Source organism: Oreochromis niloticus, linkage group LG9 (genome assembly GCF_001858045.2).
Source record: "Oreochromis niloticus isolate F11D_XX linkage group LG9, O_niloticus_UMD_NMBU, whole genome shotgun sequence".
Classification (NCBI taxonomy): Eukaryota; Metazoa; Chordata; class Actinopteri; order Cichliformes; family Cichlidae; genus Oreochromis; species Oreochromis niloticus.
The window spans coordinates 20,377,211-20,397,755 of NC_031974.2; the positions used below are offsets into that span (position 1 = coordinate 20,377,211).

Genomic DNA, 20,545 nt, shown 5'->3' on the forward strand with positions numbered 1-20,545 from the left:
TCTTCAGGAATAGTTCTCCAGACTTCTTGAAGGACACTCAAAGCTCTTCTTTCGATTTTGTGACTTTTGTTCTGTTCTCCGTCAAGATGATCCCACACTGCTTCAATAATGTTGAGGTCCAGGCTCTGGGGAGGCCAATCCATGACTGATAGTGCTGCATTGTGTTTTTCTATCAAGGCATGCTTTTGTGCTTGGAATTGTCAAGCCATGTCAGAGTTTATTCATCACTCCAAAAGACCTGTTGGCATTGATTTTCAGTCAAGTTCTTGTAAAATTTAGCATACTTCAGCATTTCCTCCCTGTTTTCCTTCCTCAAGAATGGCTTCTTCACAGCCAATTTTCCACCGAGGCCATTTCTTATGAGGCTTCAGTGAATAGTAGATGGATAAACTAAAGGGCCAGATGTGTCTCTCGGGTCTTTGTTGGATTTTATTCCCATTTCTTAAGAACAGTTTCCTCAGTTTTTAAGGACATACAGCACATCCTGCCAAAATATGCCAATATATATATATATAAGCTAATAGTGCTTTGTGAATCACCTTGTTGGTGCAAAAATACTTTATACCTTTCAAACTGTGTTACATTTGCCATTTTCAATAAAATCCACTAAAGAAATGGGAATAAGCAGTGTGTTTTTGTGAGAGACTGCTATTAACAAAGTGACTAAAGATACAGTTTAAAATTGGTTCTTTGCTAAATAGTCTGTTATGTGAAACAACATTGGTTCCCCCCTTGAGTTTGGTACCGTTTATATTCTTGCATGATTCACAGGTCAGTGCTAAGTGGCTTAAAAAACATCCTTCTGAAAATGTTCAGGTACAAGAACTGCACTGAAAATCAGGAAAACCAGCCAATGTACAAAAATAACCTTGAAAGTCTTCCAAACAGCCTGGGGAACCATTGCTCAAGATCACTTTAAAATATCAAAAAGAAAGTCTGGCTTCTTAGAAGTTAAATATAAAGAAGTGAGGGGTGACTCAAGACTTTTGTAGTAGCGTAAACACGGTCAGAGTTTCAAATAATGGAGTAAGTGCATGTACAAGTAATCCAAATGAGGCAAAAGCACAAATGTCAGGGTGCTCTAAATGATCAGTTCATCTTTTTGTTCTGCTCCGCTTGCCTCTGTATTGTGTCAGTGAAAGGGGATAGCTTCATGTGGTCATCTGTGCTGTGCACTATACCCTTGCCAACCTCCTGTTCAAAACCTCTGTTTGCAAAGGCTAGCCAATCAGTAGAGACTCAAAGAGGCAGTGGTCTTAGACGGAAAAGAGCCAAAGCAGCTTTTTTTCAAACAGATCTTCAACTGAGTGGCCACACCAAAGTTGAGTATAAGATAATTAACTGTGAATAATTCAAAGCTACACTAATGGAGTCCAATAAAGAAAATATGCATATGGAAATGACAATAGTGGGCATACTTTAAACATTTATCTGCTGATTTTTCCATCGTTAATGATAAATGGTAAAAGTGGATATGGTGTTGTGGGAAGACTCTGTCTCACTTGTCTGTATTTACCAGAACACACAATTTCCTCTTCTATATACCACAGTTTTTATTCCACATCGGTTGTTCATATGTCAATACAGTAGGACCATTTAAGGAGCAGTACAATAGCTTTGGTAGAGAAACCCTGAATGAAACCAGGTCAGCATTACAGTCATGATAGGGAAAGATGGGGGATGAATGTCTTTTGGCAATTCTTCTTCAGTGAAAAGAAGGGGAGGCTTGTCACAGTGAATCTGAGTGTACTGTTCCTTTAGCCTGCAGCCAGCCACAGCGCCCTGCACTTCTCATGTTGCTCTTAATCCCATGAAGCTCAGCATCAGCAGCCCATGACATGTTTCAAAACAGAAGCATCTCAATAGCAATTTATGCTAATTGTTTAAAAGTCTTAAAATCCATGAAATAAAAATTGTATACGAACTTTTTATATAAAAGGATTTGTTTCTATTTCTTCCACAATAACTGTGTTTGTGTAATTCGATTGACCAGAAAATTAGTGAGAAATTAAAAAGTATCATGTGTGGCAAAGTGCTGCTTTTGATATCCTGTCTTTGTTTGCCTTGTACGGTGGTTGGGTCCTCTTTTGTGTTCCTTTGATAAATAGGCGAGCAGGTAGAGCTGTTGATCAAACAAATGGGTCGTAGAGAAATAGGCACTGACTTAGTAGTATTTAGCCAAAATGCCTTTGAAAATTGCAGCTAATGGTGAAAGCAGTAGGATGAAACAATGCACTCCGAGTCAGTGAAGCACAATTATCACGAGCCATGTATTAACGGTACACTCCTGGCATTATGACGATGAGCGTAAACCACCAACTTATGCATCCGTTAAGACGAAGCCATTCGCAGCAAATAATGCATGAGGAAAAATAGCATCCTCCAAATCTTTGAGAAGTCTTTTCTGGCTTGCCTCAAGTTTATATATTTATTTAATGTAGTTCACGCACAATGAAAGCTTCAGCAGACAGATAAGTGGATGTGACAACCATTTACTTTGAGTAGCTTGAGGCTAATGCGTTATGTTGAGGCTTGCTTGTTTGAACTATTATGACTCACCCTACAGACCCCTGTGATAAAACCTTCACCATGACTCACATGTCACTAAATAAACAGGACATGGAGGTCCTTGTGTTTAAATGGCACTGCGTTGCTCTCTTAGGGTCCCCAAGAAGTGGCACATTGAGGCCCGACAAGTGAAAAAAGAATCTGCTGCGTGTTTAAATCAATGCAGGTAATTGTTTACTTAAAAGTGACAGGTTTACAGTTTGATAACTGCTATTTGGTTCTGTTTGTGTAAATATGAGGAACAGATGAGGTGATGCTAAGCAAGGCAAGCTATGCCAAGCATGGAAAGGGGATCTGCTTAATACTGATGTCTTAGCAACACTTCTGAAAAACGCTGCCCACTGATATCTCCTCACTGCTTACTAGCATTAATCCAATTTTAGAACTGAGTTGCTTTTTGCTCTGAAGGTGGAGGCTTGGTCTCAGTTTGTTTGACCAATCGGCAGCAAATTTCAATTTGCTACCCAAGTTCTTAGTTTCTATTAAGGCTACCTGTTTAGAACATAATTATAAGCACTATATAAATATTGTTTTAGAAAGGCTAAATATAAGGGGAAAAAAATGCACGTCAGGCGTCTGCTTATGTGTTTTCTCTGTTCTGCCATATTGAGTCGCACACTCACCTCACGCCCACTAAACTGGGCGTAGAATCTCCACCCTGGTTCAAAATTATAGCTGTCAAAGAATTTTGTTAAATGGCCTCTATAAGAAGGTACGATATGCTTATAAGGTTTTGGTTTATATTTGTCCAACTCAGCCTGTGCAACCAAATCTGCCTTATTAGAATAGTAACAGAGATATTCTATACTATTACTGACAAGTTCTGCTTCACATAGGGGTTTTAGTTGCCAGGAATATATACCCTCCAGAATATTCCAGAGGCACACAGTCTGAACAGCAATACGACACCGTAAAACCGTAAAATTAAAATTAATAACAAAACAAAAATCTCCCAGTTTTGCTTTTTTCTCTTGGAGTCAGGGCAGAGATCACAACAAGTGCAACGACATGGTGTTGCTGATTCCAGGCAGGTGCCCCTGCTGGCGTAACATGACACTAATCCAGGGCTGATCAGTGGTGGAAACAGTATAAACTGACTCGAGACAAACTGGGGCACCTGCGTGCTTCTGAACGGCTAATGTGAGACCCTGACGAAGACACTTTGATTTCGTGCCTGGTGTTTTTCCCCCTGGATCTCATTATCAGAAGGTCAACATGAGGTCACTGTTGCATGGAGATAGGTAGGAGTGAACATGAGGCTAGAATTTAAAACATTTTTACAAGCCAAGTAGAAATCCTTGTATCCTTCCAATGAAATCTATCTGTTGATTTTATTTGGAATTACTTGTGTTGCATGTATGCTGTTCCCTATAATCCACTCACCAGCCATTTCATTTGGTATCAGGTTTGATCCTGTTTTGCCTTCTTAACCACCTTCATTCTCCATGGCATAGATTCAGGAAGGTGCTGGAAACATTCCTCAGAGATCCTGGTCCATATTGACATGCTTGCATCACACAGTTGCTGCTGATTGGTCAGCTGCACATGCACGATGCCCGTCTCCTGTTCCATCACATCTGAAAGGTGCTCAAATGGATTGAGATCTGGTGACTAGTGGAGGCCATTTGAGCACAGCGAGCTCACTGTCATGTTCAAGAAACCAGTTTGAGATGATCTGAGCTTTGTCAGGTATTATCCTGCTTGAAGCAGCTATCAGAAGATGGGTACACTATGGTCATAAAAGTAGACATGGTCAGGACCAATACTGAGGCAGGTTGTAGCGTGTAAATGATGCTCAGTTGTTACCTAGAGGCCCAAAGTGTGTCAAGAAAATATCCCTCATACCATTACACTACCACCAGCCTGAACCGTAAATACGAGGCAGGATGAATCTATGCTTCCATGTTGTTTTGACCCTACCATTTGAATGTCACAGCAGAAATCGAAGCTCATCAGACCAGGCAACATTTTTCCAATCTTCTACTGTCCAGTTTTGGTGACCCCTGCGAATCTTACCCTCAGTTTCCTGTTCTTAGCTAACAGGAGTAACAGGAGTGGTCTTCTGCTGCTGTAGCCCATCTACTTCACAGCTTGACATGTAGCGCATTTAAAGATGCTTTGATTGTAATTACAGCTTTTTTTTAGTTACTGTTGTTTTCCTATTATCTTGAGGCAGGCTAGCCATTCTCCTCTGATCCATGGCCTCAACATGGCCTTTTTACCCAAGGAACGGCTCCTCACTCGTTTTGGAGCATTCTCTGTGAACCCCGGAGATGATGCTATCCCAGTTTAAAGTGGCCACTGAGTGTATACCATGATACCTGAAAGGTGAACTGAATGGTAAACGAGAATCAAAATACAAGAAGAGAGCATAATGTTGTTTAACAAGGCATAACATCTTTATTGTTATACACATAACTTCATCTCCAAAGACTTTGCACAAATCAGTGGGGTAATATGAACCTTGCGATATCAAAAGTCTCCCACAGTTTCTTGTTATTTCCTAAAATACTCAAACAAATACATCTGCTTTCCACATCCCCAATGGTACATACAGTACATCCAATTAGAAATAAAGAGTTTTTTTCCACTGTCAAACATTATCATATGTGCATTACATTACCAATTACAAACAAGTTATATTCATTGTCAAAATAGGTGTGCAAATTGTTAGAAAAATACCAACTCATACCAGATTCTGGATTGTGCTCTGTAAAAATCCTTATAAATAGTATATAATAATCTATATAAATGTCTCTAACATGCAATGTTGCAATTCAAAAAATATCCCATAAACAGACTGTTCAGGTAAACCCTCTGAAACTCCAGCCTTAACCTTTATTTGTCTACACCATAGTTTTCTTTAAATAAATGTCAGTAGTTAGTTTTTCAGTAGTTCTGTGGACGGTTTGCAAACATCAAACTGGTAGAAGTGTTCTCGAAAAGTAACGTGCTCGTCATTCCTCCACCAAGGCAGAAGGATGTGATGGATACCATTTGTGTGTTTGCCAGCAACGTTATGCAATAACTACTGAGGCCAATTTTCATGAAACGTGGTGGAGAGGTGGACTATGGGCAAAGGAAGAATTTATTGAATTTTGGTGCAGGTTTGGATCACTTCCTTTAAAACTGTGAAACAGGGTGCTGGCCTTGGTGGAGGATGAGCGCTCAACTAGTTTCATAAGAGACATTATAGTAAAGTTGACCTACCAAGAAAAAAAAAAGACTGCATTAAAGAAAATCTAGACATTTTTAAAGCCCTTTCTGTGATGACCAGTGTTCACAAACACATCAGCTATACAATGAATAAATAATTAATCTTGGTACAGGTGACAGTAAATGTCCGCCGTATATAAATAACCACTTTGAAAATCAAAGAAACTCATGCCATACCTGCAACAAAGACTACAAGCAGCTACGATGAGGCAAGTTAAAAGCATGATTCAGGTGATGACAACAGTCAGAGTATTTCCCACATACAACAAAGTTAAGACAAGGATGGCATTTCTTTCCCTCCCCCCGCTTCCTCATCATTTTTGAGGTAAACAGTAGTACTGTTAAAGACTTTTGAAGGCATCTCTCTTCTCCCTGCAGCCACATTCCCCATGGCCTTGACCTGAATAAACTGTCCACAAAACTGTCTCGATTCAGTCTCATAAGCAAGCAAGCATTTCTGGGCTTACACAAGCAGCTGTGCGAGCTGCGTTTTTGCATCTTATCGGTATAGTGAAAGCAAAGAATAGTGACGAAATCCAAGCTAAATGGTCTACGCGTGTACAATGAAATAATTTTCCTTCCGATTTCATAAATAAGACATTTGTTACCCTCAGAGTGAGCAAGCTTTTAAAGTACTGCTTTCCTAATCATAATGACTGCTGTCAATTACCACTTCTCTCAAAACCAGCCTATTAAAAAGATGCGAGTCTCACAAACTAAATGGAAATAAAAAAGGATGTTCATAATGGCCATACTCCAACCTTTTGAAAGTATAAACATATTGCACTTTCAGTTACGTGGTTGTGTAATGTCAAATTACAGCTCAATTGTTGGAAATGAACAAAGGGAAAGCAAAATGTATTTATTCGTTCCGAGAAGAGAACAGATTTTTACAAGCAAATGACGGCAGGTAACCAACATTGATAGAACATCTATGAACAAAAAACTACGTTAGAACAAAAAAGAAAGAAAAACAAAGTGTTCAAAACTGTACCATGCACGGGGAGTGTTTCAAAGCAGTGTATCCTGGATCACAAAGGACGGAGCTTGAGAAAGGTGCAGTGATGTTTGGGTTAACAGAGTAAGACTGGCTAGTGACCGTGCTAGCACTGACTGCTGGCAGCGGCCATGCCCACTTTCCTCTTGCAAGAGTGGCTAGAACCCCAGAAAACTCTCCAAACACCCAAAGCGCACTCCTGCTGCGACCGTCCCCCCTCCTCAACCCCTTCCCCCAACCCTCGAGCTGGGCTCACATCTCCCCATCAAAACGTCAGATGGCAAAATAGAAAGGCAGCTGTTTGCTCCCGTCATCTAAAAGTGCATCTCCACACTCTTTCAGCCCACTGCTATCTCTGCCAAGGCAGTGGAAGTGGGCTACAGAGACCTGTGCTTGGATCAGCACATGTGTGGGTTTCAATTACGTCTTCTTTTTTTTTCATTTGATTTTTTTTTTTTTTTTTTTTAGATTGCGTATGTTTGGTTGCAATTTTTAAACATTTTCTTTATCGCACTAGACACAACATTTCACCTTAGCTTTTAGAGAAGCCAAAGGAGTGCTAATTCACGGGGCTGGCCCTAAACGAGGCCAGTGTCAGGTTGGTGTTATCGTTGCCTTCCTCTCGATTCTCTTCGGTTTCATGCTGATTCCTGTGGCCATCCCCGTGTTTCACTGGCGGCATTTTCATGTTTCAAGGCCGACGATGCAACTGTACCAGTTGCCATGGTTCCGCTGAAACATAAGACAGTTTGTTTGTAACTTTCTGGATTTAATTGAGCCCTGTCACATTTCAGATGCACGCTGAGGCGCATCAAGGAGACGAGACACGAGACATTAATTCATGCTGTGATCATCGATTTCTGTTGGAGAGCAAATATGGGATGAAACAATACAGTAAATCAGCTTACCTGAGAAGCAGCATCATCATGTCAGAAAATGGACAAATATAATTGCGAGGCCAATATTCAACAGCATTACCATAGCAACAAGGACTGAGTTAGGACCCTGCAAAAAATGATAAAATATATAAAAATCGTACAGTAGGGAATCAAATGATCTGTACTGTAATGAGACCTCAACGTGTACATTAGGATCCCTGTATATAAAAGATGGCCGTAGCCACCATGACACCACCCACTGATTCACTGAGCCTCAGTCTGGCGTTGTGGCCATTTAAGACTTTTCAAACCAAATGTCACAAGTGACATAAAAAGTTAAAAAATTCCAGGAAAGTGTACCCTAAAGCACATCCTGATTTAGCATCTATTTTATTTTAAATGATTTACAAAACACAAATATTAAATGAACGTCATGCTGTATTAAATAAGACTTTAAACTAGCAATTGAGCTCATCAACTCCTAGGAAAATGTTTATTCAAGTCATAAATCATGTGGGAAGAAAAACTGTCATATTGCAGTTTCCAAGTTCCAAACGTTTATCCTCTTTCACATTTGCAGACATCCATCTTTTATACACAGGCCATGTTTCAAAGTCAAAAAATGAATGTGAGTCAATAAAATATAAAGAATAAATGGGTATTGAAGGTATCACGCTACCTTTATCTTTCAAAGAGTTGTTGCAGTTCAGATTTATAGTACTAGCTTAGTACAATACAAGATTAAAAGTGAGGGTAATCAGTCATTATTTCATACTTTCAACTGGAATTAGTCATCAGACAACTACTGCAGAAGCTACCAAGAAGCAGTCTGATATTTAAACCTGCTTAAGACAGAAAATTGGTTAATGAGATACGTGTTTGTGTCCCACCTTTGTGCCAAACTGAGCTAATCCACTACTGGGTGTAGCTTCTCATTTACCACACAACTTTCAGCAAAAAAGCATAAATGTGTGTTTAAGTCCGATATTTTTTCCAAAACCTTTGCTTTAAAGCACACTTTCCCATCCTGTCACTTACTGTTTCTTCCGTGCTTTCTGCAATTTCCATGCTTGCTTTCTTTGTGTCTGCGAGGCTCTTTGGCTTTAGGGAATCCTGCTTCCTGAGTTTCTGGTCGCTCTTGCTCTCCCGTATAGATGCTGGCTTAGGAGTGGGTGTACTAAAAGATCTAGGGGGTTGTGGGGGCATACGTGCCAAAGCCAGGGCACTAGGCTCTTCTTCTGGATCCTCAGGTTCTGGGGGTGGAGGGACCCTTGTAGGGGCCTTGACGTAGTAACTGTGATATTCAGTGTGGAGCTGGCCATTGACTGGAATTGCGGGAGGCTGTGAAGGGGGCACAGATGCTGGGGTGGGCTGCTGAACTTTAGTGGGTTTAGGTGGAGCCTCGATTTGGGCCTGAGAAGCTTTGGGCCCATCGGTGACAGGCTGCCGTTCTTCTTTACTCAGCTTCCTACTAGACCGCTCATCCTTGCTGGTCTTCTGACTTAGTTTCTCTTCTTTGCTAATCTTGCGGGAAGGTTTTTCTTCTTTGCTGGTTTTGCGGCTGGTGCTGTTGTTGGCGAGCTGTCCTTTCTTCTTGCTGGATTGAGGTGAGGGGGGCGGTGTGGCTGCAGGGCTGGTCGCAGGAGAGTGGGGAGGCGTTGTGCCTTTTCGGTAAAAGTGGGGAGAATCTCTCGGAGAGCTGTCCTTCTTTTCAACAGGGACCTCTTTAATCTCCACTGGCTCCTTTAACTGCTGTTTTACGTAGTCGGGACCTGAAGGGGGGAGACAGGCAAAACGCATTAACGTGACGTACTGTTTGCCTTCAACACACAGACGAAATTTAAACCACATCTACCCTTAAGCGCAGTTAAACTTTCAAATAAAATATTCATCAACATTATATTGAAATTCAATAACTCCGCAAAGCCTAGAAAAGAGGGTCACGGGGAGACAGAAAGAAATGGACTGATTAATGCAAGGTCACAAACACCATTTCACAAAGAACGCCTCCCCTGCAGGCTCATCTTCATCATCAGTCATTCTCTTTTATCAGCATGTCGCTTTCCTGGAAAGTCTTTTCAGTTCTTAGCATCCAGTATGGCCACGCAGATAATGAGAGGTGACCCCGAGGTACAGCACTGACACGCTTCGATGCGAGGAAGATCATTCCTTTTACTACAAAAAGAGCTTATGGACTGCCTGGGTTAGTGGACGCTCACGGACCTTACGATATTTCTGCTTCGAGACTAAATGAAAACTTCTCTTTCAACTATGTAGATGTTGAAATCTCCTCTAATATCCTTTTTAACGTGTGGACAATAAAGCTGAATGTAAATGTAATTTCGCATGTGGGTAAAGTGACACCTTATCTGTCCCTTCTGTTCTCCTGCTGAATTAACATTTATTAGAGACATTAGGCTCTTTGTTCGCCTGTTTTTCTCCCCTTCGCCTGAATTAGATGGTGTCAGAGTGACTAAGAGGAGGGATAATGCTGCTTTGTTTGAAGTACATCAGACGGTATGAGCAGAAAATGATTCTCTGCATTCCATATGATAGAAAGAAATAAAGGAATTATAGAGAAAAAATAATATATATATATATATATTTGGCTGTTATGCTCTATCTGCACGTTGACTTTTTCAGCACAGACTCACTGGACTGGAAAATGGTTGATCTCAGAGATCAGTCTTGTCTCTTACATTGTCTCATACATGCCTGACACCAATTAAGCTTGCACAGTACGATTTAGTCTCAAAGAGTTAACATTAATTTGCCACTCATCAGTTCTTGGAACAATTACGCAAATCCACAAGGTAACAAGTCCATCCAGTCTCATACGAGTGTAATCGGCCTTACTGGGGAATCTTTCGGGCCTCAGTACTCTTAAGCCCAAAGTACTTTTCAGCTGCGTGGCAGCCTAATTTGTTTCATAGCCACCACAACCAATAAGACCCACTACAAACAGACATGGGGACATTTGAACATCTGTGGGGCTTAATATATCTGCTGAGCTTAATTTCACACCATAGCTCAATAAGAGTTAGGGCCTCGTGGGCGGATCCAGGCAATTTCACTATGGATGGGGACGGATTCCTTCAAGAGGTTCCAGGCATTTTCTGAATGGTTCTTGGCACTTAAACACTCACCCCTCCCCAACACCACAGCCTCAAACAGATAGAGGACCACAACAGTGGGCGTCAGGAAAATCTACACTTCTGCAGCCATGCTCAATTCCAAACTATGCCGATCATGCTTTTCCTGTTTCAAAATAAGACTTGTGAATGTACAGGAAATATTTAAGTTAGCTGTATGATTGTTTTGTAGATATTTCAGGATGTCTACATCCTCTTGACAAGTTAGTGAAGATTTATTAGAGCTGCTCTTCCAAGGAATCCTGCCAGGTCAGCTGGAACATGTACTGGGACTCAGTTACCCAAATGGCTGTGGTGTTTCTTTCCGTTGCGAACATTGATCAACTGGGCTGAGTCTGCAGCCGTCTTAAAGAGGGTCATTAAAATAGGCCATGGTACCCAGCCATGACCAAAACAAAAATACTCGAGATACAAACGCAGATAAAAATGCGAGATTTCTTTTGTATCCTCAATTTATTTATTTTCACCCCAAAAAACTCAGACACTTTACTTTCTTCTCACACGATCGTTGCATCTTTGAGTTGTATGTGAATACGAGCTTTTGTTTAAGCTGCAGGATGCCAGTTCAGTTTATGTTAATCCACAGCACATTTTCTGCTCCACTGCACTCTTAGCAAAACACACGCTCTTTCCCTCTCTCTGGCACCCACACGCACAAGATCATACACACACAAAACACAACAGATTGGCTGCTTAAGACCTAACCACCCCTGTCCTTAATATGAGATGAACAGCAGTAGCAGGGGGAAAAGCCTCATTGAAGCCGGGGTAAGTGTGGGCATCAATGTTTATGTGTTATGGGGGGGAAGGAGTACAGTATATGCCATTATCACATCTGCTGCCATTGTGCATCTGAGTATACCTCAGCTTAAGGCTCATAGAAGTCAAGAGTTTTTGGATGAATGATGACAGGTCTACATGGAAATGCACATTTCTGCGTAGCAAACTTTTGGCTTTATTTTTCCCCACAGTAGTTAAATGAAAATTCCTGGTTCATCTGCTTTGACGACTCTTTTGCTTATGTTTAATGTATTCTTACATGGATATACTGCGTTATTCTGTACATGTATTAGTCTGTTCTGTGTGCTGTGATCTCAGCTTGCTCGGTTAGATTTAAGATTCATAACTCCATTTGCAGCTTTTGAGATTTTCTCTTTCTTCCTCCTACTCACACTGGCAGATGGGCAGAGGGAGCTGTTATTGTTTGGCCAGATTACATTCACTACGGTTACATAGCCTACGCAGACACACGCAGAAATTAGTGACAAACTAAAGAAAAAGCTGAACCCTTGACCCCGCACTATGAGGACACGCTGTGAGGGGATTTTGATGGCAAGGTTTGGATCCACTTGTCCCCCACTTAGATGGAAGGATCACTGCAAATCAATACAAGGCACTTCTCCGTGATCACCTTTATCCGATAAAGAAAGTGGTCTTTTCCAGGATTACAGTACCCTCATTCACAGGGCATTAAGGGGGTCACTGAATGCTTTTATGAGTATAAAAAAAGGATTAATATTTTATGCTATGGTTTTTACAATCACCAGATATTAGCCTCTTTACTCTCTCTATATCTTTTAGACGAATCATGTTCAATCCCTTCAGTAGGTTTCCAGAGAGGCTCAACACATTACTAATAGCTTTAGGTTTTTTTTTCCCTTTTGATTTGTTACCCATCTGTATGCATTTGAAATTATGTAAATAAAATATTTCCCTACTGTCATTTGGTAATGGGTGAATGTGATCACTGTCTGACTGCACTTTGTTTGCAAAAGCCCACATGCAAAGAAGAACCTTGAAGGCCTCTCATGCACACACGCTGACAGGAGGGACTGACAGTAATATATCACCACCGTAATGCAATGTTTTGTCTCTGTCTGTCTGCCTTATTGTCCTTTGGATTACGACCATTTCAAAAAAGTGGGACACATAAATATGTTTTTGAAATCTGGGAAGAGATGTGACTATCAGTCACTTAAGGTCATTTATATCCTGTATCCCTGAAAGTCAAAAGAAGGTTCTGAGTTACTTTAAACTTCACATGAGCTACTGCGGTAAAACTTACTGCACACCTGCTGCTATGAATAAACAGCAGCACCTGCCAACGTCTGATTTTCAGCCTTGACAGGTCGAGGCTTTTATGGTTCCACCAGGTCCAAGTGCACCTTGACCGGGTCAAACAGGGCAGAGCAGGACCCCCTGCTGGTCCCCTCACCCTCCAGCCCCCCCCCCCCCCCCCCCCCCCTCCCATACTCCGCCCCCTCTACGACCCACTGAAGGAAGGAACAGCTGCTGTGCCTCGGCCCAATGGAGGGGACGAGTCCGGGACTGAGCTCGTCTCAGTGCATAAGGATTTCAGCTATGTCTCCATTAGACACCAGTGAGCACACATCGGCACCAAATATAGCCCAATTAACGTCACGCCACAGGCCACGCCCAGCTAACCCTCTCTACTGCCCCTCCAGGGTGCTGTGTGTGAATCAATCATAAAGGTCAGGGTCCCGTTCCCTATGACCCTCACATTGCTTTTGAAGTACACAGTCCCAATCTTGGTGATAATCTCCTACGAGTACAAAATGCCAGTTATGAACAACAGGGGGCTTGGGCCCGTTGTTGCTACCCTAGAGGATTTGAGTTTGAACATCTTTGCCTCACTGTGACATCATGACAGACAAGGTTATAACAGAAAAAATATTCCAAATAACTATTTCCATATTTGAGAGCAACAACTGCTGTAGCTGCCTTACAAGAAAGCTGCAAATAGGGGTAGCTATTTACACTCAAACATGGCCTAATTAGCAAAAGGGCAGAGCACAAACCAGCAACAATCCTAGAAAATCTGAGCTAGACTCTACAAAAACCAGCTAGTTCATAAACGAGATATAAATTAATACGCGATTTGACTCTTTGCAGGTGCCCCTCTGGCTGTCAGCTGGGCTTACCAGACACGCTTACGTAACTTGAACGTTTAAATGCTGCGGCTCAGATGTCGCCCTGCGCCGCACATTATTATGACATCGGCCACTCTCTCATTCATGATCTGACTTATAAGGCAAGGACACTCTCCGCACAGACTTGTGAACCTGGAGATCACCCAGCCTGCCAAGCATGACCACTGTTTTCCACAACACAAACAAGTCTCCCGATGTCTCTGGCTCCCTGGCAGGCCATTTCTGCGGCTTAGTGAAGGGACATGCTTGAATGGGTCCCATTGTCAATCTATTTCTCACCCTCTATTTTGCGGTGGCTTTTGGCAAACACCCAAGGTCACTAGCTCATAGGCGTAAATATATTACACCAAGTGGAAGAGGAAAGCATAGTATAGGTCTTACACTGTAAATATAAATAAACAAAACAAAAATAAAAAGGTGTGCAATAGCACCTCTCTGGGACTCAGTGTTTTACCTGGAGCCCACCTGCACCACAAAGTTTTTAGCAAAAACACATCCCGCTCTCTGACTATTAATACAGTAGGATATGACTCTAAAGCTCAGCTTATCTTGTAAATGACATAAACAGAGTTGAGTCGACGTCTCGACTGTGAACTAGTGTATAGTGTGAAAGGGTTAGCTGTTCATCCTTCACGTAGATAGAAGATATTGCTGTCTGGTATTAGGAACAAAAGACCTTCATAGGTTTAACTCACAACCACCCATAAGCCATTTCTACACTCCACCAAAGGACGAGTTTATGTAATACAAAAAAAAAAAAGAACAGAAATGTTTTACATTCACACTTTTTTTTTTGGTCAGAGTTTATCGCTGCAAATTTTAGCAAGCATATCTGAGCTGTTACTGCAGGCCTTTGAGGGCTAAGACAAAGCTTTCGGCCAGAAAACAGTAGCCTGCTTCAAGCCGACTGTGCTTTGTCTAAGCACAAACACAGTCCTCCATTGTGGTGCTACAAATCATCTTCAGTACCTCTAGTCTTCGATTACAGCCCCAGAACTCCAATCCCTGCTCTTTTGTGCACCCAGAACAAGCTCATTACTGACTCGCACACAGTCAGTGTAAACAACCCTAAAACTATGCAAATACCATCATTCACACACAGTACCCAACCCCTTACCCATTACCCAGTCCCAAAAATGTGTTTTCATGGACAAATTAGTTGTTGGATTTTAGATCAGCTTGATTTTTTTCAATGTCCCACCGATGGTGTGAATCTCATTCGGGCTCCTGCGACAGTCTTTGCTTTAACTGCAGATTCAGTGCTGGTTTAGCACACCTGCGGTCTGTTTTCTATTCCGACCATAAAATAGTAAGAGAGACTACAGTTTTTGATATTTAACACACTCTAAAAGCCTGTGATGGGAACATGAAACATAACAAGGACACAAGTAAGATTACCTGGCTGGTAGAAGTTGGGTGAGAGCTCCCGGGCAACCGCCCTGGCAATTTCAGATTCATGCACCGCAGAGATTGCGGCCTGGTCTGCAGCCTCACTTTTTGTCCTAGCATGGGCTGTTCTGCAAATGCATAAACAAAAATAAGTATTAGAAAAATGGAAACAATGAAAAGCTGCTCTCCACCATGTGCACAGTAACAACACAGACATATAACGGGCACACTGGTGAGCAGTGCCAGTGTAATCTGCTGCTCTTTATCTGTCATCAATCATCAAAGAACCTTGTATTTAAACCTTTTTCAGATCTATACATAAAATAAAATCCAGAGACAGAAGAGTAACATGTTTTGAGATCAATATAGGGGTATTATGAAAATGTGCTGTGATGAAGCAGAGAGAGGCCAAGGGTGACCAGCTTAACAAAGCCGTAAAAAACACTCAGGTGAGAGATATTGTCCACATGTGAAAACACGCAAACCATGGCTATAGGCAGTATCTCCGTGCCAGGGAACGAAGATGTCTCTCTCTCTTCTACCACTGGGGTTATTTAAAAATAAAGAGACCAAACAAACACATAAAGCTCATCAATTAAAGGAGATTGCTCACTTAAACATAAAAATGACAGTGACAAAAAATGCTCAAGTGATATGAGATGAGTGCAACAAGGAACGTGAGGATCCAGATGGGAAGTTCAAGTATCACTTTAAGTATTGACAGCTGTGCCCGCTGCCCTGCTTAACCCCAATCATCCATCTTCCTCTCCATCTATCTCGCACTGTCCTGTGTTCTCTCTTTCAATCAATGCTCCTGTTTTTGGTTTTTTTTCCCTCCGATCCTGCTTCATCTGTCTATTGGCACATGCCATCATCCCTCTGCATCCCTACTCCTCCCCTCCCTCCCACCGTCTTGCTGTTAGAGTGACCCCGTCCGGACAGATGTCTCTATTTCTGTCCTTGGACTCTGGGGCTGTCCTGTTTCAGAGGACAGGAACAGTAAGATATTAAAATTCATGAGGGACCAAGAAATAAGCAAACAGACAAAGGACATGTTGAGGGTATGTTTGACCAGCTGCAGATAAAAATTCCGATTCAAGAATCTTTAACCGTGACACAGTATAACTCATAATGCCTTGGTTGTTGCTGTGCTACAGGAGTTTCACTGGTGTGGCTCATACCAGGCACACTGTAGCATTCATTGTCTTCCTTAGGAAAGGCAGCTAAAAATTGACATTAAAGCATTCCAGTTACATCACACCACTGACATGCATACTGCTCGCCGCACATGCTACCAGAAGGACACCGAGGCTTCTATTTCTGCAATGTGTGAAATATCCTGCTATGTGAATGGAAGCATGAATGTGCCTCGAATGTATACAGCATGCCCATGGCATGTCCTAAGGATCTTCACAGAGGAGTGGGCATTAATTCATGGCCAGACAGAGGAAGTGATGCAGACTGTTCCCAGACAGGATATCTGGTGGTGGGAGGTGACAGGCGGAGAATGATGGGAGTAGAGGTGTGATAGAGCACTGGGACAAGAGGAGAGTGAAATGGAAGGTGAGAAAACATGGGCATGTAGAAGAAGGAGATGAAATGCATGGTTCTTTTTTTTGCCTGACATATAGCAACTTAATTAAACTTGCACTGTACACATGGACAGTTCATGGAGTGAGAAGCCTGTAATAACTGTTGCTCACTTTTTACATGTGACTTTTGTGGATTCATTCATCTTCCTGCTTCTGAGGGAAACATCTAGATCACCCTGTAGATATATTAGAGGGTTTTCCCCAACAGGAGCTCCCGATGAGGTAATGAGCTGTGAGAATTGCAGCCATAAAAATCTGAGCAGAAAGACAGCAAAATGCTTCACCGAGCAGATGATAGCTCTCTGTGGGAATAAGTACAGCATGCATCACCCCAGCCAGTTAGTGGCATGCAAATCCTTCCAACAGAGAGCCAAAGTATGCATGAAAACAAACTCTTCACACATTATGAAATGAAATGCACTGTCTTTGCCATGGTAGAGGAAATGAAAAAAAAAAAAACCTGGGTAAACAACAAACAAACGCAAACTCAGGAGTGACCTTGAGGAAAGTTTTTGGAGCGGCGACTTGTAAGACAGTCTGCCCATGAATACAAAGCAACACCTGTTCACGTCTAGCTTCTGGGCTGTGCAGACACACCTGTGTGGGGATGCTGGGGAGCCTGCTCGCACACGCGCAGGCTGTCACGCACAGACACACTTGACAGTTTGTAGACATTTGGACAAAGCCTTAAAAGGGTGCAAAACCTTGAAGTGACTCCTTCTGGAGCGTCATCTGCGAGATGATATTGATAAAGCCCTGCGGCTGGCTGTTTCATTAATGTGACAAATGAAGAGTGTGAAAACAGTTGAGTCAGTTTGGCAGCGAGTGTGGCGGATGGTCTTTCTGTCTGTGTGTATTTGAAACATGGGGGAGAAAAAGAAGGGGGGAAAGGAGAGAATAACTGAGCCAAAGGAGAAAAGGGGGAGCAAGAGAAAGAAAGAGGGGGCGAGAGGTTGCCCCTTTAAAGACTCTTCGGCATTTAGAACTGCTGAGGTATGCATCTCAGCCCCTCTAATTTTACTGTAGGGTTAAATTTCAGTCCTCAGGCCACAGGCAGCACGGTGCATCACGCTATAAGGGCGGTCATGCCTCGGTCGCGTGCTGAATACAGTATTATGTGTGTATGCGCCTGTTGTGTGTGTGCGTGTGTGCAAATTCCCTATAGTGAGGCTTCAGTCCATCACTCCCCAGGCTATGGCCTATTTGAGAAATCTCTTTCACATATGCTGGCATAGTTTTGAACCCCTCTATTGCCTTTCGGTCCCCTCTGCGTCCATCCTGTTTTTATTTTCTGTCATTTTTCTGCTCTTTACCACACTAACCTATTCCCCTTCCCCCTCAATCCAATCTTGATAGCTTAACTGGAATGCTGACTAGTACAAGATATTAGATGAGTCTTTACCTTGTCTGTGACAGACAACAGCTATCCTTTAAACTCCATCACTGTCTTTATTTGCCAGCAACCAAGAGCAAAGTATTGCTACTACAAAGCAAGGGTCATGTTCCATTTGTCTGCTCTGAGTGCACAAATCAGTGCATGAAAGGATATAATAAATTAACAGAAACTGCTGTCCTATATCTTGGCCAAACAATCCCCCGCTCCAAAGCAGCAGCACAGACAGTCTGCACAAATTAGCACTTAGCTTGCCCCGCACATATATCCATGCAAGGCTGCTATTGAATTCCCGGCTGGTGCTAATTCAGGATTACTCAAGCATGACTAACACCATTAGTGGTTAGCTAAAACCGACTCTGAAATTATTCAGGAATTATTCTCGGACTGAGGCCTGGGCTCATATTACCAGGGGCTGCAGCAGTGGGGGACACAATAGCTTTTGCAAATGAGGTTCAAAGGGAAAGATGGAGTGGCTGTTATTATGAGATAAGCTAACATTATGCTGAAGAGAGAGCTGTGTTGCTGTATAATGGAAATATTTATGCACGCTCATGTCTGACCGATAACATGTATTGTACTGATGTTTGGAGGGGACGGGCTCTGTGCTCAGTGCTTTCTTCTGTTTTGTATTGCTTTTTTTTGTACTGTTACTCTTTTTTTAGGACAAATAAAGAAATCTTTGTTTTTATTTCACTGTCAGACTGAAAGCTTTGTTCTCCGTGATATGCCACAGTATGCACAGACCTATCCATAAACGTCAACGAGGTTGCTGAGGCAAAGACTCAGTGACTGCAGAGGCTCAAACCTCCTCTGGCATTAACATCAGCGAAAAAAACTGTGCGCCTGGAGCTTCATGACACGGGTTTCCATGATAGAGCAGCTCCCGTAGGTGTGATATGTAGGTAGCATGTGACAGTGTTTAGGCAACCAATGTTTAACACCTGTTGACTATGCGCACAATAAGAGGAGTATGTAAAATAAAATCCTGCAATTAATCGAGTAAACATGGGGTTAAATATGTGTGGAAAAAATAGCAATGATTCTGTACTTTTTGCCAATTTCTGATTTCTGCCATCATGACATCATTTTTTCCTCCCCCTCAGATTTTGTATTTTTCATAGAGGTTGAACTAACAGGTAGAGACAAACTGAGAAGCTGTTCCCAAACACACTTCATTTCTGGGAAGAAGAATGAGTAGAATCAGTTTTGATTAAACAGGAAAATCCCCAAACTCTGCCAACATTTTTGGCTGTGGATTACAAACAGACCTAATCTCCCGCTGGTATTTTTCTACTCAAGAGCTATAAAGTGAACCCTCCACCTCGCCTAACCCTCATCGGGTAACGGGCGTAACATGCAGGTATGTGAATCTATCAGGATTTTATCATGTTCTTCTCAACACAGCACTGATCTGTGGTACATGTTTGGACCTCTGAGATGTTGAAGGCCTGATACGCTCTTCGTGCCGTTATGAATCCTCGGGTGTGTTGAGAGAGTGACACAGAATCTCTTACTGAGATGATCCCTCTGGTTTTGGTGAAGGGCAGTGGCAGGGATTCAGACCTCAGCTCTGTGTCAACACTGCTGGTGAAACATGGCCACAGCTGATACAGCTAATGACACAGAGGGGGAGGGAGTGATGTTGGCTAAAGAATTCGCAGCAGAGAAACAGCTTATATTTGCTTTTCCAGTTGAGCAAAAGCAAATATAAGCAATGAAAATATGAGAGGCTTGATGATGAAAAAAAGATTTGTGACAAATCTGTCAATTCAGATTCACTCAGTTCACCTATGTGTTCCTAAATATTTATTTTATACATATTATATACATATAAAGTGACAAGTAACTCATATAAGAGATCGGGAACTAATAATATGAGTTACTAATAAATACTGGGACATCAAATTAAAAAAAAAATTCTATTAAAAAGACAAAGTAGTTATTAAATATCTCACAAGCTAACCTGTATATAAGAATGACATACAATCCTTAGAAAAAGTTAGCAATGGAACCATGTTCCCATTTCATTAATGGTTATCTTGCAATATATCGATTAACTGTTAGATATTTATAAGTTTGAGGTATTTTCATATTCAATCCAAAGGTGATCCACTGGTGATTGGAGCTTGGTGACATGGCGCGTACTAAAAGGCCCAAAGTGTGCCATGAAAATATCCCCCACAATACCACACCATACCGCCACCAGCACCAGCCTGAACTGCTGATAAAGAGCGAGTTGAATCCGTGCTTTCATATTTTCTATTCCAAATTCTGACCTTGCCATCTAAATGTCGCAGAAAAAAAATCTAGATTCATCAGACGAGGCAACGTTTTTCCAGTCATCTTCTTTCCAATGGCAGTGAGCCTGTGTGAATCAAAGCTTCAGTTTCCTGTTCTTAGTTTACA

At 41.9% G+C, this 20,545-nt stretch overlaps 1 protein-coding gene across 1 annotated transcript in view; it reads right to left on the bottom strand.

Moving 5' to 3' along the window:
* Positions 1-4,943: 4,943 nt before the first annotated feature.
* Positions 4,944-20,545, bottom strand: part of jph1a (junctophilin 1a) — a 32,856-nt gene continuing 17,254 nt past the window's right edge. Inside the window, exons 4-7 of the mRNA XM_003443473.5 lie at positions 15,161-15,279; positions 8,698-9,431; positions 7,690-7,786; positions 4,944-7,513 (exon numbers count right to left, since the gene is read on the bottom strand). Coding sequence (XP_003443521.1) covers positions 7,706-7,786; positions 8,698-9,431; positions 15,161-15,279 — 934 coding nt within the window. The 3' untranslated portion in view covers positions 4,944-7,513; positions 7,690-7,705. The remainder of the gene's footprint in view (positions 7,514-7,689; positions 7,787-8,697; positions 9,432-15,160; positions 15,280-20,545) is intronic.